Below are 27,500 nucleotides of genomic sequence, written 5' to 3' on the forward strand. Positions count from 1 at the left end.
CACCGACAAATCTTAGCTCCAAAATTCTCTTTGCTGTCAAAAATGAAATTCTTGTAGGGCCACAGGTATGTCGTCTGGTAATCTCGTAATGAAAGCAAGTTTGGCTGTATGATCCAGCCATCTTTCTAGGTATCCTGTTAGTTCAGCTGATGTTTTGATTGTATTGGCGTAAGGACAGTACCTTGCAGTGTACCCAAATTTTTCACAATTGCAGCACGTTACTTTGGCCCTAAGTAGTTCTGTAAAATTAACTATGGTCCTCGACATCCAAAGCACCAAGTGTTTCAAATTGTTTTCTTCCGTTCAATCTTGAAAGGCAAAGGATACCCCTGTCGGGGCAGTAGTGCGTGTAATTGTGAGGCAAGGGTGGCGCTGTTTGAGTCCAGTGGCAAGGAGAAGTCCATGACGACTGGAAACAATGCCGAGATAAGCGGAGAGCACATACAGCACCTGAAAATCCCAAATGGTCACCCATTTAGTACTGACCAGGTTCAATGTTGCTTAACTTTGGTGATCCAGTGGGAACCGGTGTGTCAACGTGATTATGCCGTACTGAAGTTGGTATTAGTCTGTTGACGTCCATACTCTATGTGAGGTAAGCATTATAGTACCACAGATACATCGTCTGGGAAATCTGTAATGAAAGCAAGTTTGGTTTGCCCTCTTCCTAGGTATCCTTCTAGTCCAGCCGATCTTCAAAAGATCCTTCGCTGAATACTGTCACTAGTCTCATTCTGATCTGTTCTGCATCGAATTGGTCTTTATTGCTCATCTCAAGATAGAGAGTAAACGCATCTCCATGCAGGAAAATTCTTGCACTTTTTTGTAGCTCAGCCAGTAATTTCACTTTCTTTATCCACCCAACTCTCATCACTTTCTCCATTAAAAGGCGATATGACATCTTTGCTCAATGCAACAATTCCTGACGCCATAATCTCCTCTTATTGTTGTCTGGTGCTACCAAATCAGACTGTCTGAAGATATCAGTTTCATAACTCAAATGCATCAAACATTGATGGTATTGTTTTGTTTTGTCTTTTCTGTTTGCAAAACTCAATCATGTTCTGCAAAGCCAAAAACAATTTTTTTTTTTTTTTTTTGCAAAACAACTCTATAAATAAATATTTGGAGATATAAACAACTTGAAGCATGAAAACTTTTGCCAAATTGATTGAATGCGAAAAGGTTGGATATGTCATAAAACAAAACAACCAAACCAAACACCATGAATAAATATTTGAAGATATAAAGGACTTGAAGCATAAAACCTTTTTTCTATAAAATTACTGGAATCGGCATTAAATAACCCGAAAATGGTTAATAATGGTAAAACAAAAAAAAGAAAACCTCTTCCTGCTTGTTCTTGCATTACGGAAAAATAACCTTTTCAATAGTAATGATTCCTTTTCAACAATAATCATATCATTTATTAAACATCAAAACTATCAAATAAAAAAAAAATCAATAAATAAAATAAGAATTATTGATTTCTTAACTGTTCTTACAGGTAAAAAACGGCCTGGTCGGTGGGGCATTAGAATACGCCGACCCCCCCCCCCTGCAGAGGGTAAAAGTCCCTCAATGGGGTCCTGGATATGACCTTAAACTATATCCAGTGGTGAGGGTCCCAGCTTGTGGGCTTTGGGGAGTGTGGAGCCACCCTTTAATTACCATTGCTCCCAGGTCCACTCTGACCCGGAGTGGTAGTACCTGTTAGGGTCCCAACTATGGGTTAAATAGAAACCGACGTGAAAACAACAAATATATTCTATTAAAAAAAAAATTTTTCTTCAAAATCTTTGGATTCAGCATTAAATAACCCGAAAAGGGTTGATATGCCGTAAAACAAAAACAACCAAGCAACCAACCAACAGGTAAAAAAAAAACAAGAAAAACCCCCCTAAAAATCATTACTTATGATAAAAACTAGTTGAAGTACATGTAGCAATTACAGGGGGGACCTATTAAAAAACATTTTTTTTTTTTAATGTACGCTCATTATCATGCGTTAGATTGAGTTTTTACTTGACGCATATGCACTCAAGCCTGGATTGTTAACTGCGTGCAGGCCATGATACATCTGAGTAGAATCAAGATAAATATGTAGAAACTTATGTTAGCAACAAAATAAATACGTCAGTTTCCATTTTGATTGCTTCTTGATAGGATATTACTGTATCTCGTGTTCACCTTGTAACGGAACCGTTACGCTCGAACTGTGTTCGTTACAGTTCAAACCACTCTCGGACCCCCACGCCGCCCGGCACCGTCAAAAAGGAACTGCCGAACAAAAATAAATAAATTCGACTCGGCTTTTCGTTCTTTTTTAACACAAAATCGTTTATTACCGTTTTTCTTTCTCCCCATCTCGACACCAGATTAAAGTTAGGCCACATGTCCATCTCACCCGGAAATTATTTTTCTTTCTGCTCTACTACACGCCGGTCGTAGACAGACATTTCTTATCTTTAACTTTACACGTCCATCTTTTTCAACTGCATGTTTTCTTCTCTCGACCACGTGATATCCTTTTTTTCATTTTCTTCTCGTGCTCCATTCCTAATTTGCATATGTGCCTTACCCCCCCCCCCGGCTACTGCTGCTGCTAATATCTTCGCACACTAGTCATCCTGCAGCTTCTGATATTTTTCCATGCGTGTTACAACCGTTTCGCTATGAATGGCCAGGGATACAGCATTTATTTATCGACAAAAAGCTAGCTTACCAAACAATTGTCAGCGTGTCCCAGTGTTCTCTTAGTTAGTTTTTGACCCTAATGATGTCCTTACATCAAGCGTTTTTTATGGTTTGTCTGGAGAATTTTCATTAAAAAAAAAAAAAAAATGAGTTAATACTTATTTCGCTGTGGAAATGTGGACTTGATATATTTATGTATACGCTTACTGCACTTTTTTTTTTTTTTTTTTTGTGTGTGTGTGTGTGTGTGTGTGTGTTTTAAGCGGATGGGTCTACTTTTTTGTGATTATGTGTGATTTAATGACTTTGCCAATCGGACTTGGGGTTAGTGGATTAGTTAACAACCCTAAAAAATTAGAATGACCCAGAAATGGAGGATTATTCTTTTACGTTAAATTTATGGATCCTCCACTCTAAATTCTAAAATATGTATTTTTTTACCATGTTTTTTTTTTCTCTTTTTCTGGCAAGGTTTTCAGAATGTTCACACGTAATCGGTTAAAAAAAAATAGAATGTGATTTTTGGGAGTGGGGGATTTTGCTAAGAGTGTTTAATCTACACAAATAAGGTTTATTAATACAAATTAGCAGTTTGTCACAAAAACCTTTTTTGTCCCCCCCCTCCCCCGGACAAAAGGAGAGTGGACCTATAAATTTACCCTTTTCCGTTCGTCCGTTCGTCTGTCTGCACGTTCCTCAACAACTGGAAATGTAATTTTTTGAAATTTAGCACAAACATTAAACATGAGTAACATGAGTAACAATGTAACAGAACGCATTTTCCGGGAAGACGCCGGTTGCCCTCCGAGGGGTGCCTTTCAGGTTAAAATGGCTAAAATTGACACTTTTGTGTTTATTAAAAAAAAAAAAAAAATGATGTCTTGGATTTTTATAAAACTTCCTGAAAAGTTGTGACTAACTGATTTCTATATAATTTTGTTTGTCTATACTTTGCTATAACTCTTGAGTGTGCTCTAGGGGCTCTTTTAGGGCTAATAAAAACACTCCATTTTTGGGACTATTTTACCATATTTGTCCAAAATTTTCTGTATGTCTATTTAGCAGTTTTGCATGGTGTTGAACTTAAATTTAAATATGTTAAAGCCTTGGGAACTTTTGGGGCTAAATCGGGGGGAGGGGGGACAAACGATAGCCTTAGTCATTTCTTTTTTTGCATGGTGCAAAACTCAAATTTACATATATTAAGACCTAAAACTGTACCGTTTGTTCATTTTCACCAGGATTTGACATCCCCTGGAGACTTTTGGGGCTAAAATGGGGGGGGGGGTAATGCTGAATTTAGTCATTTTTTTATGCCTCGTTCACTGTGCACTCACGGGGGACTATGCATGCTTCACTTGTTTTCTTTTGCTGTCTATCTTGAACTTTCAACTTTAAGATGACTGCCATTAAAAACTATCTTAAAATTAGTTTTACTTTTATAAAAATTTAGTTCAAAGAGCCAAATATCGTCAAAATTACGGATACTCCTGCAGAGAGTGATCCGTGCTAAAATAATAAGGTTATTATTTAAAAAGCCATTCTTAACATGGGGAGGGGAGGGTGTTTTGAGCGTATTCTGTACTTTAACCATACAATTGAATAAAAATACATATAAACGTTAATTAAACGTGGAAATACGATTTAAAAAATAGCGCGGATCACTCTCTGCATTCAGTGCATTTGCATTAGCACCAAATTACGTAATGGTATTCTTTGGTCATTAAATTATTGAACCAGATTGTTATAAAAATTCGTTAAGATAATATTGTTTTAATATCAGTCATAATCGGTTTGTAAGTGAGTAACTAAAAAAAAAATTCTTCAACTCTTTTAGGGAGCAAAGTGTAGTCTTTGTTTCGATGTTAAATTTCATCATTTCTATCCTCGGTTAGTGAAAGAGAAATCCTTCTAGACTGAGGCAATTTAAATTTTTGTATCAATGCAGAATGCCCCTCCTCCGCTTTTTTTCTGCCTACATTAAATTGTTGTGTCCAACTTTGCTCTCGCGGGGAAGCAAGTATTTACTAATTGCTAAAAAGTAAAAATAAATAGTGAACAGAAATCCGTACACACCTAACCTATCTCGTCTGTCTCACCTCGTTCATATATTTCTGTTCAGTATTCATAATTTAATTTCCTCAATAATTTCAATTCATGAGGACACAAACGAATCGGCCTCTCCCCTCCTTTTTCTTCCGTCATAATGCAACCACCTTACCCTACCCTCATCTGGCGGTTGTTCACTCTCGATGTTGTGGTTCCTGCGTCGACCAATTGCAATACGCATAATATGCAGGTTGTTGCCGGTCATGCTGGTATCTTTTAAGAGAAGGGAACACCTGCTCATTCCATATAAGGCAATTAATGCGCACCCTCTCTCTTTTCTTCCCATTTCTCCCCAACCCTCTTTCTTGTCCTTTTTTTTTTCTCCCTATAACTACGACTATATAATATAACTGTAACTAACTATAAATACGACGAGGCCGGGGTGATCCTCGTTCACGCTGTCTTTAAAGATGTACGATATATTTGTTAACAAATAATAAACGGTGTTCATAATTTAGTGTTAACCTAAGACTTTTAGATAAACGTTACGACTGGCATCATAACTGTATTTCCTTTTAAAATAATTTCGGAAATTAATCGAAAACAATTTATTCTGGGTTACCTACACATCTGTGACCTATTTGCGTTAAAAATAGATTCAAGAGAAGTTATGGGCCTTTTAAGTTTTGTAATTATTAGCTGCGAGTAAAAAGTTAATAAGGAGTACGTTACTTTACTCCCTGTCGCTAAATAACACGTAGCATCTTTTACTCAACCAATAATTACGGAATTTAAGATGCTTATATCGTTAATTAGGTATTATTTTTTAATGTAAATAAATCACGAATCAGTAGATAAATCAATATTTTTGTCGAATTTCCCAACGAAAAATCTTATGTTTATACCCGTCACGGAAAGAAAATATCATATTCCAAAAATCACGTAAATTGTTCAATTAAAAAAAATTTTTTTTAATATATAGAAAATGATTTTTTTTTTCCAAAAATGACATGAATTATTTAAAAAAAAAAAAAAAAATTATTTAAAATTGCATTTTTAGAATATCCAGGTTTGTTTTGAAGGAATATTACATTTAAAATGGTCGGCGACAATTTTAAACGTGATATTCTGTAAAAACAGACCCAAATACCTCTAAAAATCAACTTTAATTATTGCCCTTAGATTTTTAACTATTTTTAAAGTTAAAATAAAAATAGGAAATAAGCAAAATAACTGGATAATTTATTCGCTTTTTGGCTGAGAGTAAAGTGTGACAACTATCTGATACTACACTCCTTTTATTTGTCCTCGGTGAAGAAATTCTTCTGGACAGAGGCAATCTTTATATTACGTTTTTCGTTTTTGGCATTACACTTGAAAAATATCATGTGACTTAACTTTCTCGGAAGACAGAAATTTGTGACCCTTTTTTTTTTTACTACGGGGGGGGGCACTACTTATCAAGGCCCGAAGGCCACTTGAGGGATCAGGGTTGATGAGTGTCTGGTGGCCGGTGAGACAATACCATGACGATCACCAATCAGTAATGGTGGAACTTGGGTAGTATTTCCTTATTTAAGAGGACGGCTCAACAGAACTTGTTTACATTAGACTTGAAAATGGCCATGTTCTGATATTCATACCAATCGAGAACAGTCTGACAGTCTTGCTTATTTTTGAGTAGGGAATGATCTTGCATCTGTCGGGCTGATGTGTTGTTTTGGGTAGTCTTAGGAGGTTCACCCTACCAGAACCTTGCGTCTTTTGGGCGGAGTAAATTTGTTGCTTACTGGCTTTAGGCGCCCCTCCAACAGGATTGCCTAGGCAATTTTTAAAAGGCCAGAGTGCCCCCTCCTATAGAGGTGCTGGATTGACTCGCCCTTCTTTCCGACCTTGTGTCGCATCTTCATGCCAAGGGAAAGAAGTAAATATCTACATCAGTATCATTGGGCTGGATTTTCCCCACATTAAAAACCGACCTTGCTCCATCTAACTCTGGTGGAAAGTGCATACGAACTGTGTAATTCTACACACTGATTAAAAAAAAAAAAAAAAAAAATCGGTGTTTGTAGTGATATTTTAAACCAACGCATTTACGTGCCATCTCGAAATTAGTATAAATTCCAAAAATTATGGAAAATGATCTAGTAGATGTGCTGTATTTTTAACAACAATAAACTCATTAACAATTACGTTCTGACATTTTGTGTTAAAAAATAGTGGATTCTTTAAAATCGAGGGATATAAATCAGTTTGTTATACTATACAGAATTGGTCACACAGTTCTTCTACATTAAACCATAAAACTCGACAATTCGATAAAGTGTACTTTGCAATTATTTTTCTACTGGGTCATTTTTCGTAATTTTTGGAATCTATACTAATTTCTACATGACGCGTAAGTACGTAACAATGTTTTCACCTGAAATGCGTTGGTTTTAAAGCATCACTAATCTGTACAAGCACCAACGATTCTTTGCCTGCCTGTGTGCGTGCGTGTCGATTTTTTTTTTTTTTTTACCGTTGTTGGTGGTTGTAAATTTCTATTTTGCCGCCTTGTTCGTCTTCCTTCCTTCTTCTTTTCTACTGATGAGGATGTGAGAGAAGAAGACCTGTTAATGAGAACAACCATTGGTTATTGTTCACACGATGTCAGACGCAAATGCTCTTTCCCACGAGTGTCCATTTTCACGTCCCTTGCTTCACAAGTAGGTTAGTAGTGTTTCAAAAAAAAAAAAAAAAAAATAGAAAAAACTCTTGACGACAACGACACGACAGTCGGGGCAATTCTTACGCACTGGGTGGAAACCAAAAAAAAAAAATAAATAAATAAAAACAAAACAAAAAAATACAGGAAAAAAATCCCCCCACGCCACTGAAACACTGTGTGTAATTATTATACACTATACTATATAATATTATAATATTACTCCTTTTTGGGGTCTTTGACGAGATGGGCGAGGGAAGAGGAGGTCATTTGGTCAAAATTGAGAAGAGGAAAAAGAAAGCAAAAACTCCAACAAGGATCTTTTAAGTGAAGTAACCACCACCGCCTCAAACTGTTATTGCGACTACTACTACCACCACTACTACTACTACTATTATTATTACTATTTTGTAGTAAGTGCCGGAAAGTTGATTTAACAAAAAAACACACACCCTGGAGTAAATTTGCAAGTTTGGAATTTAACAACAACAAATATATATTTATTTTTTTTTCTCGTATTGTGGACTAACTAAAAATTGGTTATGAATGACCAATCCATGTTTACACAGGTAAGATCAACATTATTATTAGACAAAAAACAAACAAAACAAAAGTACACAAGAAAATTTAAGTGTTTCTCATCGTATTTTTTGTTTTTGTTTTTTTACTTTAACTTTATTTGGAAATTTTTTTACCATTAAAAATTATTTTTTGCTAATTTAAAAAAAATAATAATATACATTTTTTCTTCTGCAGCTTACGGACCATTCCATGCTACTTTTTAGATAGGATTTTCAAGTTAAATTTAATTTTAAGGTATCTTTAGTTTATCAAATTGTTAGGTGAAATCGCATAATAGTTAACAAAAGCCCATGTTAAAAATGAGTTTCTAAATAAGGTTATTATTTCAGCACAATCCTTAAATTGCAAAAGTCCTAAAATGTAAAAAAAATATATCGCGTATTGACAATAATTAAATGATTTTAATACCCCCCCCCTCAAATAAGATGCAATTACACATGTCCGTATGCACTCTAGTTTGGAACAAAAACATAACTCCGAATTGCCTCAGTTTAGAAGGATTTCTTCTTTGGTGACCGAGAACAGGAAACATGAAGTGTAGTAAGAACAGATACGGCTCTTTGGTCCGAGCCAAGAAGATCACGTCTTGTATAGTTGTAGTAAGTAAAATAAAAGGTACTTGTGCAGAATACAGACCATACTGAAATAACGTTCCTATTTACAATGCCCCCCCTCCCTCATGAGACAGTTAGACATCAGGGTCGTTTTTTAATGTAGAGAAAAGGAACAAAAAATAAATTGTCTTAGTCGTGAAGTATTTCTCCTCCACTGACAGAGAACAAGAAATTGAAGTGTAGCGAAGAACAGATACTACACTTTGATCTTGGCCCGTTTTTAGTTGTTCTGTACTTTCACCTAACAAGTTAATAAACAAAAGATACTGCAAAGATTGAATTCGACTTGAAAACAATAGCAGGGTCCATAAGTACCATAAAAATCGAGTTCCTTGTACATAACGTGATTGATTTTTTTTATTTACTTTTTATTTAATATATATATATATATATATATATTGTTGTTTTTTGTTTAATGGTTGTTGCTCCATGACACACAAATAAAGCAATAGCAAATATGTGAAATACAAAAAAAACATTATTTTCTCCCCAAAAATTAAAAAAAAAAAAATTAAAAAAAAAAAAATTGACATATTTTTGTTTCTCTTATTTAGGTTTGCTGTTTAACTTGAAACATTTATTTTGTTGGACTTTCATATTTTGGGTCTAAGTTTTTATTTTTAATTCGAAACATATTTTTCCTGTATTTATCGTCTAATTATTTTTGTTGTATCTAGGCGTAAAAAGCTTTCGACATTCTTTAAAATGTTTGTTTTTGCGACATCGCCCAAAGAACTTCCGCAAAGTTTTTTTTTTTTTTTTTTTTTTTGTCGTCATCGTCGTCGCTATGGAAGACCGTGAGAACTTTTCCCACGGCTCCCCTCACGTTTTCCTTTGTTCAACGGACGACTGTGACAATATTATTATCACCATCGTCGGTTTTGTGTCATTTTATGATAACTCCATAAAGACTAAACAATTAGTTAATTGTGGTGAAATATTTAGGAGACTCTTCATTCTTTTTTTTTCTTTTTTTTTTATGACAAACTTCGGTAAAACCGCAGTTTAGTGGTCTAAATATAATGCGATTGTGTACAGGCGATAAATATTGTTTTTGTTAAATATTAGTTAAAACAAGGAATAATTTCGAGTAAAAAATCTATCGAGTATCAGTGATTACAAGTGTGATACTTAGTATCACACTTGTAACCTTAAGAACACGTTTGAAATGTCTATACATGCTGAAATAATCAATATGAAATACAATGGCGTCTTTATACAAATGAAAGTTAGCGATTATTTCAACATCTGTACACATTTCGATACTCATGCAGAGAGTGATCCGTGCTGAAATAATAACGTTATTATTTAAAAAGCTATTCTTAACATGGAGAGGGTGTTTTGTACTTATTCTGTACTTTAACCTTACAATTGAATAAAAAAAAACCCATAAAACTTTAATTAAACGTGGAAATACGCTTTAAAAAATAGCGCGGACCAGACCAAGACCACTCTCTGCAGTGCAAGTGCACAGGCTGCACAGACAGCACACAGTGAGTGCACCCACATTTCAAGCGTGTTCTTTGTATTACAAGCGTAATACTAAATAGATTTTAACCCGAAACGGTTTCTCATTTAATAAAAATATAAATAATATTTAACGTCTATATTCGTTTTTTTTTCGCATTATTCAGGCCACTAAACTGCGGCTTTACCCAAACTCTTTATTTACATTTTACTTAGTTTTGAGTAAAATGTAGTTTGCTATAAAAACTTATGTTAAAGTTGTTAGCTTTGAAACAATATTATGTTAACCAAATTAGTTATAATTTTATCACAGTTTAGTTTAATTTGTAATTTAATAACCATCATATATACCGTAATAATTAGATTATATTACTACCGTATGAATGTAGTTATTAAATTATTGATTAAAGGAAATTGTGATTAAAAAAACAAACAAACAAAAAAAGAAACGAAAAAACTTCAAAATCAGCAAATAATGTCCGTTCATGAAATCTTAGTTTTTCTATAGTTACGGATCGTTCTGAAATAATAACGTTATTTAGAAACTCATTATTTTATGTGGCGAGGGAGGGAGGTCTTTGTTAATTGTTCTGTACTTTCACCTAACAATTCAATCATACAGATATAACTTGAAAATGCCATCTCTGTTCGTAAACTACAGAAGCGTCAGTATTAATAGTTTATTTAAGATAGCTTTAAATACGATTTACTGAAGGGGGGAACTTTTTTTTGTGTAGAGATTAACATTTCTACATTTTATATATATATATATATATATATATATATATATATATATATATATATATATATATATATATATATATATAAATTAAAACTTTAAAATTGTATTTGTTTTGAAGTTAAAATTTTTTTTTTTTTACTTTCTTTATTTCTGTGATGTCACAATTATGTTGCTAAGAATAAACAAGGAGAAGGTGGGGGTGGGGTGAAATGACTGAATGAAATAAAAAGTCGTTAGACAATCCAGGTTTGCATTGTTGCTGATTGTAAAGTTGTAACAAATGAAAATACGTTTCTCTCGTTCAAATGATGATGATAATGCTATAAAATAACAAATCAAAATTTATTTGCCACCTCTCACAGGGGAAAAGTTTATCTGTTTGTACATCAACAACTTTTTTAATTTTTTTTTTTTTTTATCATATAATTATTTTTGGTCTGAAATTTATTTGCCACCCCACAGGGGAAAAGCTAAACACATAATTAGATTTTAATGTGTGTGTGGTGAAGGTGCTGGGATAATTCAGCCCCCACCCACCAAAAAGGTGTACGCTGGATTGGGACAATTTCATGGAAATACAGAGTGGGACCAAAATAAATACTAATAAAAAAAAAAGTGTCCCCAGGCACTCAACCCTTTATAAATAATAGATATTACACTTTAATCGTAGCCAAAAATTTCTGCCCTTCACCTTATTGTTATTTTTAAATTTAAATTGTGGTCTACGTTGGAAACTGTCTTGATTTTAAATAATTTCATTTGACATTAAAAAAACATTCCGTTACAAAGAAAGTTCCCACTGTTTCTGTGTGAGTGTTTTATTGTATTTAATTTCTGTGTGGATACAGTACACTGGGACAACGAATGAATACAATTAAATCGTACTACGACTACAACTGCCAATGACGTGTAATCGACTATCATTACATGGAAGATGAATTATGTTTTTATGACAGGTTGGTTTAACTGCTTCGTATGATGACACACTTATATAAAATAATATCCACCCTTTGGTCTGCTGGAATGGCAAAATCTACGATTTGGCAGAACTTTTCCTTGTTAACTATTATTACATCTGGTCTCCTTGCTTGGATAGGTTTATCTGTTTGTACATCAATGTTCCATAGGATTTTATGGTTTCCACTTTCAAATACTGCTACTGGTTTGTTCTTGTACCATTTATCTAGATATTCAAAATGCAGTTGTTTGTATAGTTTCCAATGTATTGCTTTCCCCACCTGGTCACGTCTATTCTTCTTGGCTGAGTTTGCTGCATTCGCTTATGTTGGTTATCGTTTCGTCCCTTTGTTCACAGGGTCTGCATTTGCTGTTTTCTTGTGTCTTGTCTATCTTAGCTTTGATGTAGTTGGTTCTAATCGCGTTATCTTATGCAGCTGTTATTAGAGATTCAGTTTGTCTCTTTAGATGTCCTTCTCGTAGCCATGTCCAGATGTTTTCGTGGGTCTCATCTTTTATCATTCTTATGAATCGTCCGTGTAGCTGTTTCTCTTCCCATTTTTCTTTTCTCGTCTTATCCTTTACCTCTCCGTTCTCTTGTCTTCCTCATTGTTAGTGTCTCTTGTTGCGGTGATTACTGATTAGCTTTTCTGTGTTATGTATTTTTCTAACTGTGTGTGTGTGTGTGTGTGTGTGTGTGTGTGAAACAAACAAACAAACAAAATATAAAACAAACAACAAAAAACAGTGCTATCTTCAAATTCCGCGTGTCTTTGTTTACTCTCGTTTTCTGCTGACCGTTCTGTTCGTAATGAATGCCCTGGAAAAGTTCTTTCTGGTTAATGTTTATCAGTTTAGAAAAATTCTGTCATTGTGAAAAATGGCAGTTTGTTTGCTTATTTTAAAATTGGTAAACATTAATCAGAAGGGACTTTTCCATAGCATTCACCGTGAAGCAGAACAGTCAGCTGAAAACGAAAATAAACAAAGCCACGCGAAACTTGAGGATAACCAAAAACATTTCGTATGATTCTTTATATATATATATATATATATATATATATATATATATATATATATATGTCTTTTTTGTCCATCCGTTTTTTTTGGCAGAAGTTTACCTCCCCCCCTTCCTCTCTTAATTGAATCATTCGGATATTCTCTGTTGATTAAACTCCTCGTTTTTAGAAATGGAAGAAACAGAAAAAGGTGTCATTTTAAAAATGTTTTTTTTTTTTTTTTTTTTTTTTTATTGAAAATTATTTTTCGAAACCTCTGTAGCAAGGAAAAAGAAAAGTCGTTTACAAACATCTTTTCGAAGTTTCTAGCAAAGAGAGAGAGAGAGAGAGAGAGAGAGAGAGAGCGGTCCCGGTCATCTGACCTTAGGGTGTATTTTGTCATGGCCACCGAGATAGCCGTGATCTTGTCCAAGTTGGGAATCTGCACAGTTTCGAACGGAATCCACGGAGATAGCATGCTTTCATTCCATCAACCATGACTTGAGTACAAGTCTAAACTAATTCGCAATTTTGGATGTCGCCTTCATTGAGGATTGAACTTTCAACCTCCAGATGGGTGTGATTTTACAACTGAATTTTACCAAGTACTCTATCGAGACTACGGAAAAAGGGCTGTTAACTTAAAAATGATGTCACACAATGTAGGCAAGATCTGTCAGACTGTCGATAATGATGCCTTTTTTTTTTTTTTTTTTTTTTTTTTTTTAGTTCATATGCCTTCTCTTTCGATAGTTTCGACTCTTTCCCCTGATAACAGACAATAGAGTACTTGGTAAAATTCAATGGTAAAAAAATGATTTTGGGCGGACGTTTAGGAAATTGACCCCCCCCCCCTCTAAATTCAACAATTTACACATTTTCCCCTTTTCACGTTAATCTCATCGATTAAAAACTTTAAGGGTAGAAAAAGAAACAAATTAAATTGAATTAAATTTTTTTTTTTTTTTTTTTTTAAGATGGGAATAAACACCGGTCGCGTGAGAGTCGCAATATGTTCCTCGGTGATAGTCATAAAGTACATATTCAATTTGGTAGAACTTTGTAATTGAAACCTGATCCCTGATGATATGTCATTTTTTTTTTTTTTTTTTTTTTTTTTTTTATCTGAAAGTTAAGTTTGCAATCGATGAGATTAACGTGAAAAAAAAAAAAAAGAAAAAAAAGGTGGGTGGGGGGGATTGTGGAATTCAATGTCCTAAACGTCGGCCTGCTCTTGTTTTGAATAAAAAAAATTGTACTTTCGACGAATCGAATTAGGGCCTTTTTCGTTGTCTTTTTTCCAATTAAAAAAAATCTTCGTTTTTATTGTGGAAAAAAAACAAAAAAAAAACAACAAAAAAAAAAGAGACATTGTCCATCGTTGGGTGAATGGCATATTTGTTTTTATTTTTTTTTTCCCTCTCGACAACAGATGGTTTCGTCGTTTGCCGGTGGGAAATCATTGTAAAAACATTTCACAAACCTCCGTCAGAAAAGCCCGGCCATTGTTTAGGACATTAAAAAAAAAAAGTTCACTTATCAGTAGTTGTAAAACACGCCTTAAAATCTTTATACTGACTCGTTCAAAAATTTGATAGAAAAAAAAGAGGCTTGATCCTATTTCAGTCACGTGAAATATGTTCGACATTACTACCAAATAGCATTTTTTTTTTTTTTTTTTTTTTTTTTTTGTTACGTAAATCATATTTTAGTAAACATATAAGAAATAATAATCTGAAGCAAGAACCGGAGAACTATAGATAGAACCTATTTAACAAAGCCTTATAATGGTGGGAAAGTATAAAAATTACGACCAGTCATTCAAAATACATATATAATCAGCTCTATAAAAGAGGAGTTAAATCTCCTAGAGCTAAAATAAAGTATCAGGTTGACAAAGTTCTTGCGATTTTTAACTTTTAAATTCAGATGAACATATCTCTACTAACGTAAAAATCTTGCGTTCTGGTGGTGAAGAAGTCAATAAAGTTGTCGAGGAGCTTGAAAAAGTGGTAGTCGGTAGTTAAAAGGTCTAGAGAGTATGGTGGATGAGGCGATTTTGTAGCCCAGTTCGTTTAACTTTTGCAAGGTTGGTTTAGCAATGTGTGGTTGGGCATTGTGGAGGAGAATTGCATTTTTGTTAACTAATGCTGGGTGTTGTCAGAATGAGTTTCTGATGCATTTCATCCATTTGTTGACAGTACTTTTCTGCCGTAATGATTTCACCTGCATTCAAAAAATTAATGGATGAGACCGGTCGCAGATCACCAAATAGTCAGCATGACCTTCTTTTGGTGCAACTCTGGCTTTGAGAAGTGTCCATAGAGATTTGTCGGCATCTAACTACTGAGCTGAGCATTGCCGATAATCTTAAAGGACCCACTTTTCATCGCAAGTCACAACCCGACCGAGAAACGAGTCCTTCTTGTTATGTAAAAGAAGGAAAGATAACACTTCATAATGACGTTTCTTTTGGTTGTCGTTCAATTCGTGAGCCACCTATTTATCAAGTTTTCTTGTCTTTCTAATCTCTCAAGTGGTTGGAAATCATGCGGTATGTTTAATTCAGAAGCAAGTTCTTGAACGTTTGTGCATGGATTGGCTTCGTCTAAGACTCTTAATTGATTGTTGTCAACATCCGATGGCCGACCACTACGCTCATCATCTTCAAGACTCTCGTCGCCGCCACAAAATTTCTTAAACCACCATTGTGCTATGTTTTCAGTAGTGATTCCTGGGCCAAACACTTCGTTGATATAGCAAGCAACTTTTCGGCCTAGCTTGAATTGAAATAAGAAAATTGTGCGATTTCCTTTTTTCATCTTGTATTCAACGTTCTGAAAAAGAGACAATTGCTATAAAATGATTGTAATTTAAACGATAAGATAGAGTGAAAAACGCTCTTTAAAATGATATATGAAATAAAGGTATTATAACTTATTTGAAAATACATCATTTGAAATCAAAATTAAAAATTCCACAAGAACTTTGTTATCAACCTAGTATATTGGAAGTAGACGAAATTAATATAAGGTCAATTATATATGTTCCAAGAATTCAAAATAGTAACGACTTAGAATTGTGTACGATCGTTTCAGAGATTATATCAACTTTATATATAATCTCTTAATCGACACAAGAGGGTAAAGGGAGGGTTGACACCAAATAATGACCAATTGGATTATACATTAGAGGGTACGTACATTATTCTACACATTTCTTGGCTAAATTCAACGTTCGTGATTAAATTTTACAGTATGGCCCCGATAAAAAAAAGTTGCCGATCGATTCGATGTATAATTCAGTATAATGACCTCATATTAATTTTGTTTACCTCATATTTACTTCCTCTCTCATATATATATATATATATATATATATATATATATATATATATATTATGCATCTTTCAAACCATCGTACGTTTATTTTAGCCACGTTCTTAACACGTTAAAAATCATTTTCTTTTTTTTTTTTACACACGAGACGCTTCACTAGTTCAAGAAATTTAAATATAATTTTAACTTAAACATATAAAAGCATCCAGATTTTAAACGAACAGTAATCAAAAACTGCTTGTAGACAACTGATGAAACTCAGTCGAAAATACTTGCAAAAAAAAAAAAAAAACAACCAAAAGAAAAAAATTGATGGATGAAGATGACTATGGAACTTTCTTGCACAGATTGGACCGAGAAATAAGAATGACAATTCGAAAAATTGAAAAATTACAAAAAAAAACAAAGCAAAACAAACTTATTAAGCAAAAACACTCTGAGCTATTCAACAATACTTGCCTGAATGAAAACATGCTGCCTAAATACACAATATGTATAAAGAACACAATTTAAGATTGTAAATTATTCTTTACATAAATTTATTGTTCGACAGGATACTCAATAAATATTAAAAAAATCTTTAAATTTCCTTAATCTGTGGAGTTTCAAAGAAATACGTTTTTTTCATCAGAGGAAATATACTAGCAAATGAGTATTTATAGCGAAGCTATGAATTTGCTGGTATTTTGCATAAATTGAAACATTACATGAAAATTTGCTGGTACTTGCATGGATTGAAACATTACATGAAAATTAGTCATAAATGGGGGGAAAAAGTTTTGGTGCAAAGAGTTCATTTTCCCCTGAATCTACAATTTCAATAGGAAAATAACTGAATACGTTCTAAATAAATTTTTAAAACTCACAATTTGCAGCAATTCCTAAAGTATGTTTCAATAAACTATGCTTATGTAATGTCACTATTTAAACATTATTATTCAATCTGATTCTCCAAAAAATCAAAACCTGGACTCTCAAAACTTAGAAAAGCAACCAATGTAAGAGAAAACACTTATGATCAAATTAGTATCTGATATGTCTTAAAAACTGGATATATTCGTTTGAAATAGCTGAGTGGTCTTGGCTACTTAATCAAGTAATACAATCTTGTAAGTCGCCTTAATGAATGGTTGTTTGTAGTCGTAATTAGTAATATACTTAAACTTTAGGCTTTCGGTGTATCTTTTGACATCTCTCCCAAGGCTGCACTACCTTTCCATATTTACAGGTTACATCAGCCAATTATATTCTTGTGAGGAAGAACCCGGATGTATTCATATTCATTACATCTGACATGTGTTGCACTTTACCCCTGCATAACAATTAATTGCTTGATAGTGAAAGTGAGTCTTGTTCTATACAATGCATGTTGTTTAACTCTTTACCAGAAAGTTCAACACAAGGTCAGCTGTGGTTTTGATAAGCCAGTGTATTAGGATAAGCGTGCTCTGGTCAACAAAAAATGTCTGAACAGTTCTGTCGGCATTCCTTACGCAATTAGCAATAAACTAACCCTCCTTTTAGGAAATGGGTAAACCTTAGGAGGAGAAACCGCCCTGAACTCTACCGAACCATACCTTAGCCGAACAGCAGCAAATCCACTGTCAGATTGCATTATATTATGCATCACCTATTATAATCCAATTGATTTTTGGGAGTCGTTGGATAATCAGATGTGTTAAAGAAATCGTACTTGGTGTCATCAATACTGAAGATAGAAGATTATTAAAAGAAAGACTAACAAAAATTTATTCGTACAAAAAGAATTATTTTTTTCAAATAAAGTGTTAGCAATGAATGTGAGTTAAAGAGTCAGGGAACGTTCCAGATGAAAAAAAAGTATTGTCTGTAAGAGATTCAGCTGATATTCCATGAGTTGCATGTTTATAAGTGGAATAGGCATTGTAGAGGTTTGTGTACATTAGTGTGCTTGTTTTGTGAGTGAAAGAGTTGTGTGAACTGTATATGAGCATTCTTTTATCAGGGTGTATATTCTATCGCTTTGTTTACTAGTTCGTGAAAGTCTTTCAGTATGTATGTGCTACTTGCCTAGGGCCTTTCGGTCTGAAATAACCTAAAGTGCACTGTGATATTTCTGGAAGAAAATCGCTTTGTTTTGGTTTTTATATTATGCACACGATTCCAGGAGTGAATATTTTTTGTAATTGGTTGAAAAAAATTGTTGATTTGAGATTTTGTTTTATAGTCGACACGTAAAAACAATTTGCTGTCACGTCCAACAGGTGCTTATACTTTCTCTTATATCTGAAGTGTGTGTTTGTGTTAAGAAGTTGTGATGTCTAAATAGAAACCTTGAATGCTTTTTTTGTTTGTTTGTTTATTTTATTTAGTTATTTTTTTTCGCTTTCAAACAAGTCATATTGCCACTTGGACACAAAGAAGCTACTGTGATTAGGGGTCAGATTTAAGGTATCATTTTAAGTGGGGAGTTGTGCAACAAGATGTTTGTTCACATTACATTCAAATTTCTATATATTGGTACAGTCAAGAGAGCAGGGAGGCGATTCCACAGGCAAGCTGTTTGAAGAAAGAAACTATTAGAGTAGAAAGTTTTTGGTATCAAAGAAACAATATAGTGAAGGGGTGGGCTTTTGCTGCTAGTCATGTTAGTCGAGGGAACAAGTGTAGTAAGTGCCTTGGAATACGTACTGTAGAAGTACTTGCAAAGCAAGCACAGGGATCCAGTATTGCAAGACAAGGCCTGAAGCTTAGTAGACAGCTAGACTTTTCTTTATTTTTTTGCTCCCTGTCCAAGAGTGGTCAGGGCACCAGCTGAAATGTGGCAACAATGCTCCGTGTAGGCGTGAATGGTGGCTTTGTAGCGATTTAGGACGCACGAGCTCGTACTGGTAAGTGTTATGTGTTCTGATGGAAACAAAAGTTGGTTTTCAGGTTGAGGTATCTGAAGGCACCACTATTTTTAGTTTGTCTTGCATGTCAAGTGATGCACGCATGTGCGCACGTGTCTTGTCTACTTCACAGTCTCTTATCACGACTGCAACAGGCGCCATCAAATATGCATTTTACTTTGACTCATGGAAAATATGAATAAACTATTGAAGACCACTATTTCCTGTTGTACTACTTAAATAATCTTTTTCAAGTGTTAGCGTACTTTCTTCACATGCATGCACACATCTAGATAAGTGGGGTGTGTGTGTCAACGTGCTAATTCCATATATGTGTATATATATATATATATATATATATGGCATTAGCACATTGACACGCCGGTTCTGGTTAAATTACCAAAGTTAAGCAACGTTGAGCTTAGCTAGTACCAAATGGGTGATAGGTGCTGTATGTGCTCTCCATTTATCTTGGCGTTGTTTCCAGTCGTCCTGAACCTCCGCTTGCCATTAATATTTAACAACGCCAGCTCGGGAGACATGTGGTTGGAGATTGCGCAACTCTTACCACAAAAATTCCATGCACAGGCATCCTTACAGTTCGTATCCATAGTCTGTCAAGACTGAAGGAAGCTACCATATATATATATATATATATATATATATATATATATAAGAAAATGTTGAAGTTAAAGAACCAAAACAATTGTGATATTCCCAGGAGATTACAATTTATTTATGAATAAACCAGATCTTATGAATCTCCAGGATATGCTTAAATGCTACATATAAAACATAAACGTTAGCGCAATGGTTAACAGGTTATGTCGAACAGAGCTTTCATATAAGTTTTGTAATATACTGAATTATGAGATAGTTAATATTTTAAATATAATCATGTTCTGAAAAGCATTGAATTATATGTACACAGATTTCAAAAATTCATTCAATCCAAAGGTTTCTCCAAATGTACAAAAAAACAAAATACAGGTACTTTTTCTTACCAAGGTACTTCTCTGGCATTGTCTTGGGATAAATATAGCATCAGTGATACTTTTCTCTGAAGTATAAAACCAAACTGCGTTTCATGTCTGTTTATCTGACTTATTTGCTGCTCAGGTATTCTCTCAGCCACTTTCAGAACCTAATCCACAAGTTTGGTCTGTTATCTTCCACAGTGTATCCTTCAAATTCTTCTGTTCTGCAACATAACCTGAAGTGGATCTTTTAAATCATTCTCTTGATCTTTAAATATGCAGTCCACGTATTCTTCATTCAACCTCCATACCTTTCTCCTCACATTAAACTTTCTCTTTAGTTCCTGAGCTTTCTTCAACATGGATTGAATTAAATCTCATCTCATTAATTACTAATAGCAGTGTTTGTTAATCTTTCATTCTGAACAGTGGTGCCTCGTGAGTTTAGGTTTTAAAGGGATGAATTGGAAAATTCAAAGAATTAAAAACTTTATTTTTTTGCTTACTAATCTGTTCAAATTTTTAAGTGTAAAAATTTTTTAACTCTAAAAAGAAAAAAAAATTGCTCTGATCAATAAACAAATTGTATCTAACAAGTGAAATGTGATAGAATCTGTTTTATAGAAATGTGATACAAAGGCAGAGGTTAGGGTTTGTGAGGTGAGAGTCTTAGTAAGAACCTACTAAAATATTTTGTTATATTTCTCGGGACAAGATCAAAGTGTAGTATCTGTTCTTCAGATGCTGCACTTCTATTTCTTGTTCTCTTTCGGTGGAGGAGAAATCCTTCACGACTGAGACAATTTTTATTTTTGTACCTTTTCTCCACGTTAAAAAACGACCCTGGTGTCTAACTCTGTCCCGTGGGGAGGCATAGTAAATAGGTACAATTATATCAGGTTGCATACTAACATGAAAAAGCGCTTCCCATTGATTATTTTGATTGAACACTTCTCATGACAGTTTTTTAGGCTTTACTACTTCCGTGCTGGCTTATGATAAATTGAAAGCGAGCATTTTGTTTGTGGTCTCATCACTAGAAGATTGCTTTACAGGGATAATGGACTCTTTCTATCCAGTTTCCGTTTCTTAGCCGTGGTGCAGGCAATCTATCTAAGGAACTTCATCTACTCCATATGGTAACATTCTTGAATATCAGATGGAGGTTAATAGGTGCTATACCTTGGACAGTGGTGACCTGGAACTATGCAAGGCAAGGCCATTTAGTTCCCGGAGGTATTATACATACCCATATACCTAAGAACACATAAAGCACCTGATATTCCCAGGTGGTCACCCAATTTAGTATTTGTCAGGCTCAACGTTGCTAAACTTTGGTGATTGGCACCAGAGATCAGCAGGCACAAACTGGATCCAGGGCTACAAAAACAGTGTGCATCATCTATTGTTACTAAAGTCATGTTGGATTTTCTCTCCACTAGCGTTTGTCTGGTGCTACCAGATCAGGCTGTCTGAAGATACCGGTTTCCTGACCTGAAATGCACCAAACTTTGTTATTGTTTTTTTTTCTCTCTCTTTTCCCTTTTCATAACTTATTCATGTTCTGCCAAACTGGAAATAAAGCAACAATTTTCCTCTACAAAACAACCAGACACCATGAATTTGAAGATGTAAAGAACTTGAAACATAAAAACCTTTACCAAAATGACTAGATTCAACATTAAATAGTCCCGAAAAGGTTGATATGCCGTAAAACAAAACAACCAAATTGCTAGTGTTTGCATTAAAAGTTATGTTAGTATTAGTTATCATTGTTAGTATGAATGTACATTTTGAGTTGGATATTTTTTTAAAGTGAAGGAGAAATATCATTTTGATATATAATGGCAGTCTCCTGCCTCTCTTTGAAAATTTTTTAATCTTTACTCAATCAAGCACTAGTCCGCCATCTTATAAATGCTAAATTTCTTTCTGACCATAGACTTAGGCAAGCTCGTTCTATTGCAGATATTTTAACAGTCATCTCTGAGCGCATGTACTATGCACTAGATAAAACCGGGGAAACTAGAACTGTAGTCTTTGATATACCCACGGCCTTGTTACAGGCTTCTTACGAAAATTAAATCCTATGGTATTTCTGGATAAATACTCAACATAATCAGATCCTTTGTAGACAAGAGAAAAATCCAAGTTGTCCTCGATGACTCTAGTTGTCACAAGGGTTGATCCTTTGACCTTTATTATTCCTGATATTCATAAATGATCTTCCTAATAAAGTTGTGTCACAGATTTGCTGATGACACTATGCTCTATAATAGACATGAGGGTAAAATGAATGTACACCTATCCAAGGCAATGACAGAAACATTAGAAAACAACCTTCAGTCGGTAGTGGAATGGGGCCGTAAGTGGATGGTAACATTTAATTCCAAGATTAAACTTCTTTCCTTTAACAACTACAAAACATCTTCTCAACCACCGATTGCCATGACAAATAACACCATAGCTAAGAGCACGTCTTTCAAACTCCTCGGCTTAACATTCACAGGCAATATGAATTGGAACAAATACATTGAGGTCGTTGCCAAGGCTGCTGTAAAAAATATGAGTTCTCTCTACCATGCAAAAAAAAAAAAAAAAAAATTACTCACACCAGATAGCATCCTATATCCTTACAAAGCCACAATTCACTCATGCATGGAATCTTGTTACGACGTCTGGGCTTGAGCGTCTGCCATTATTCTTTCACTTTTAGACATGACCCAAAAAAGAGTCTCCAATCTAATAGGTCCCGCACTGTCATCCAAGCTCCAGCCCCTATCCCATCGCTACAATGTCACAACCTCTGTGTCTGTTTTACAAGTATTTCTATGGAATGTGCACTGATGAACTCGCAGCACCAGTGCCCCCTCGACATGCATACTTCCAACTAACCTGACAAAAAGAAAAATCACACGCTTTTACTGTTGAGGTCCCTAGATCTCAAAAACTTTCTACTCTAATACTTTTTTCCCTTGAGCTGCTGAACTTTGAAATTCCTTCCCTGTTTATTGCTTCCATAGATGTTCCAGACATCTCACTGTTCAACTCCCCTCAGTCACCTGCTAGACACAGTCCCAAATAGTAGCCCACTTACATTTAAGTGGCAATATGACTTGTTTTGGGGGTAAAAATGAGTTTAAAAAAAAATAAGGGTTGAAAACCATTTATATAAAACATGATTTAAAAAAAAAAAAAATCTATCATGGCTGTCCTACTCATATCTGCTCACTCATGTAATTGGTGTTTATACTGTCCCAACTACTTCTTTTAAAGCCGTGAATTTGTTTCCATTTATAGAAATAAGCTAGTTATTTAGACATACTCTACTTTATAATAAAGCTCAACGTGTATTTATTACTATATAAATATATATTCTTCCCATCATATAAAAATTAGTGAGTAAAAAAACAAACAAACAAACAACGGCCAAACAAAATCATTTCAAGTGTTTAGAGGAAAGCAAATAGCAATTCAGACCATCCCCCACTATTTTCAATGAATTTTGAAAAATCACGATGACATGAGACAATTTCTGTAGTTTTATTTATTTTTTTACTTTCTTTCTATACCGATTGAGACGTTTTTCTTATTTCATTTTTTTTAAAACTTTCCATTTAAGACATTTTCTTTATTTCTGATTTCTTTTTTTTTTAACCATCGATTTAAGTGTTATTTTATATGAATATAGTTATAAGTGCAAACACTGACGAAGCATAATTTGTTATTTTTAATGGAGGGAGTACAGCATAAAATATATTGTATAAATAATCAATGAAAACAGCTGGGGGGGGGCGGTGATGTACTGCAGTTTCACAACATTACTTTTGGACCAGCTGCCACAATTATTACTGTTATGGCACGTGTTCTTCAAAATTGTCTGTGCTATGCCCTGCTACCTTTGTTGCAGCTCATTTGATTTGTTGGTCTAGTGGTCTCCATCAATTTGCTGTTTTGATACCTTATAATGCAGTTTCCTCTTCAAGTAGTTTCTTTTCAAGATATACAAGTTTGTGGAACTCTCTTCCTGCTGACTGTTTTCCTCCTACCGCCTTTGTCTTTTCAAGACTAAGGCCAATAGGAATTTTCTGTCTTTGTGATAATCATCTTTTGTTCTTGTAAGCTTCTTACATCAAGTGGCTTCATGCCTTGTCTGAAGCGATTTGCATTAAAAAAAAAGTTGTATGCTTCCTTCTATTATATATTGCTGCTGTGCTTAAAAATATTTTCATTCTATGAATGTCAGGATATAATTGTACCATCTTTGTTCAAACTTAAACATGTAATGTAGTTTCAGAATATATCTGATTATTGGGGTCTATCTCCAAAACACTTCTAGGAGTTTTTTCCTATTCCAATAGCATCTTCCAAAGAATTGCAGACTTGTGGAAGTCTTTTCCTGTTGACTGTTTCCCTCCTGCATATAGCCTTGGTGTTTTTAAAGATAAAAGCCAATACGCATCTCCTATTTCTGTAATTATCTTTCGTTCTTGTTAGCTCTTTACATCAAGTGGCTTTACGCCTTGTCTGAAGCGATTTCCATAAGAAAAAAAAAATAGAGCACAACAAAACATCAGGTGATGGTCATGTTCATATATTGATTGCATAATTATATTTGGCATCAATTGAAATGAATGGCTCTTGTCTTGGGGAGGCTCCATGTTTTGACAAGCTTCTGGGCTTGATCTTTACTCCTGATCTGAAATGGAACACATACATCAAATCCATTGTGAAGGTCGTTGGAAAAATGGTGAGATCCTTCCACCGCTCCATTAAATATCTCACTGCTGATGCAATTCTCTACCTGTATAAGAGCCGGGTACGTCCAATAATGTACTGTTGCCACTTCTGGGCAGGAGCTGCTAGAAAGACATATCCTGCCTTGACAGAGTTAAAAATAGACTTCGTAGCCTAGTAAGAGATGCCCTTTTCTCTTCCCTGCAATCTCTTTCTCACAGAAGAGTTGCGAGCTTGTCTCTGTTTTATCGTTATTTTCATGGCAAGTGTTCGGCTGAGCTCCAATCTATGGTCTCCCCTTGCCAAACATTTACGAGAAACACTCGTCTAGCTGAAAACACTATCAATAATTACCCCCACTCTTTATCTGTGCCTAAACCTAAACGTAGATTCCATGAACAAAGTTTCTTTCTTAGAACTATACGCCTGTGGAACTGTCTTCCATTTGCCTGCTTTCCAGCTGACTGAGTCTAACGTAAACAAGTTCTTGATGAGCATTTCCCCTCAAGTAATCCAATTTACCAAATTTACACGTCTAACGATTACTATATTGTGCTTTTGACATCTGTACATTCTTTAACCCTTATCCTCGAGTAGCCACTGGGCCTTGATAAGTGGTGACTTCTTTGTAAAAATAAAATAAATATAAAATGAAATTGATTGAACTCTTTTTTATAAATTTATTTTTTTATTTGCTGTTGCTTTCTTAAACGATCCTTTTTTTTTTTTAAACTGAAAAAAATAAATTTTAAAAATCTTCTCACTCACGCCTCTCCTCTCTTCCCCTGAAAAAATGTGGGAGGAATTTATTTTGGATTAGTTTTAGCTTCTCAGGATCATGTTTCTTTTGGGAGTTTTTGGGAGGCTTGTATGTCTTTTATGCGGATAAATACACAATCCACAATCTAGCTGTATTTCCATGTGAATTTTAGAAGTTTGTTTTCTTACATTTTTAGGATGAATGAAATTGACAAGAAAGGAAATTATGCGGAAAATGAAGGCAGTCAAATGCACTTATAATCCGCGTTGTCATTTAATGGTTTTTTTTTAAAGTCAATTGATCAGAAAATAGTGCTCTATTTTGATAGATTATTTAACGATTATTTACTAATAAAAAAGATAAATAGGAGTTTGGTCACGTCTTTGTAAACATTATTTGGTAAGGTTAATTTGAAAACTTTAGAAAAACAAATATTACAAAACTTTTTATTAAATAACAATATAAAACTTATTCAGATAGATATTTTTTAAAATAAACATTTAAAATTCAAATGGTCGACCCATTTTCATCAGGGCATACATTCTAATATATATATATATATATATATATATATATATATATATATATATATATATATATATATTATACTTTTTTTCAGAAAGTTTACATGCGTCATCTGTACCATCGGTTTCAAATAGGGAGTCGTTTTATTCTTGGAATTTTTCCTATAATAGAATACTTTGCTAGAATCTTTTTTTCTAAAATATGACTGTATGTATATATATATATATATATATATATATATATATATATATATATCTGTGAAAATGTCTGTGTGTGTCTGTGTACATTTCCCTACGCAATATCTCTGTAAATTTTCAGTCTACAGACTTGAAATTTGATATACAGGGTATTGAGATTTGGAAAAATCTTTAATCCATTTTCGGCCAGAAATTTGGCTGTTAAGGGGTCAAAGTTCAACGATTTGACCTTTGAGAACTCTACCAAACTCCTCCACCAATTTTGGGTATAAACAGTTGAAATTTTAGATATACGTTCCTTGAACATGGATCTAATTTAATAACTTGATTTGAACCTAAAGCAATAAATGTTAAGAAGTCATAATAGGGGTCAAAGTTAAAAAAAAATTTACCTCTGCGGCCTCTACCAAATTACTCAGACAATTTCTAGTCTAAACATTTGAAATTTGACATAAAGGGTATTCAGAGATAGGCAAAATTTTTAATCGGTTTGGGTCGAAAATTTGAGCTACCAATATATAAATGTATGTTTGCATGTCTGCCTAAAACTTTCAACAGAGGCGACGGATTTTCACAAGATCATTATTGTTTTGAAGCTCGACCCTTCAGACGACATATTCGTAATGCCGTCGTTCGACCTTCACCTGGCAAGTTCCATTTTTTTTAATTTTCACACTTTTGCACCAATTTTCCCCGGCCAAAAGCTAAATATAAAGTTTCGTATGGATTTGAATACCCTATATATTAAGTTTCATGTATGTAGACCAAAAACTGACGGAGGAATTTGGTAGGTAAAATATTTTAAACATATATATATATATATATATATATATATGATTAGTTTTTTTGGAAAAAGAATTCCAGCAGAGTGCTCAATTAAAAAGAAAATCCAAATTTTAAGAGCGTACTTATATTTTGTGTACAGAAAGTTGTTAGTTGAGACAGGTCATTGGTACCGTCGGTTTCAAGCCCGATAATAAGGCCCGTTTAAGGTATCCTTATCGAGCTCTCTTCAGCCAATATTCGAATATTGGCTGAAGAGAGCTCGATAAGGATACCTTAAACGGGCCTTATTATCGGGCTTGAAACCGACGGTACCAATGACCTGTCTCAACTAACAACTTTCTGTACACAAAATATATATATATATATATATATATATATATGTAGAATATCTGCATGAATATAATTACACTTAATAGTTAAAGATTAAAAAACCGAAAAAAACTAAGAGGGAATTAATCAAAATGAATGTTTAAAAGAATATGCAAATTAGCTAGATC

The 27,500-nt window shown here is 34.1% G+C and overlaps 1 protein-coding gene across 4 annotated transcripts in view; it reads left to right on the forward strand.

Moving 5' to 3' along the window:
* LOC145292912 (recombining binding protein suppressor of hairless-like) overlaps positions 1-27,500 on the forward strand; it is a 438,485-nt gene that overhangs the window by 60,338 nt on the left and 350,647 nt on the right. For 2 of the 4 annotated variants that reach the window (XM_080139060.1, XM_080139062.1), the window contains exon 1: positions 4,313-8,022. The exons of the other annotated variants lie outside the window; for them this stretch is intronic. In XM_080139060.1, coding sequence (XP_079995186.1) covers positions 7,996-8,022 — 27 coding nt within the window. In that variant the 5' untranslated portion in view covers positions 4,313-7,995. Of the gene's footprint in view, positions 1-4,312; positions 8,023-27,500 lie in introns of those variants that run through there. 4 annotated transcript variants of the gene reach the window in all.

Source organism: Euprymna scolopes, chromosome 14 (genome assembly GCF_053919585.1).
Source record: "Euprymna scolopes isolate OS-2025 chromosome 14, ASM5391958v1, whole genome shotgun sequence".
NCBI lineage: Eukaryota > Metazoa > Mollusca > Cephalopoda > Sepiida > Sepiolidae > Euprymna > Euprymna scolopes.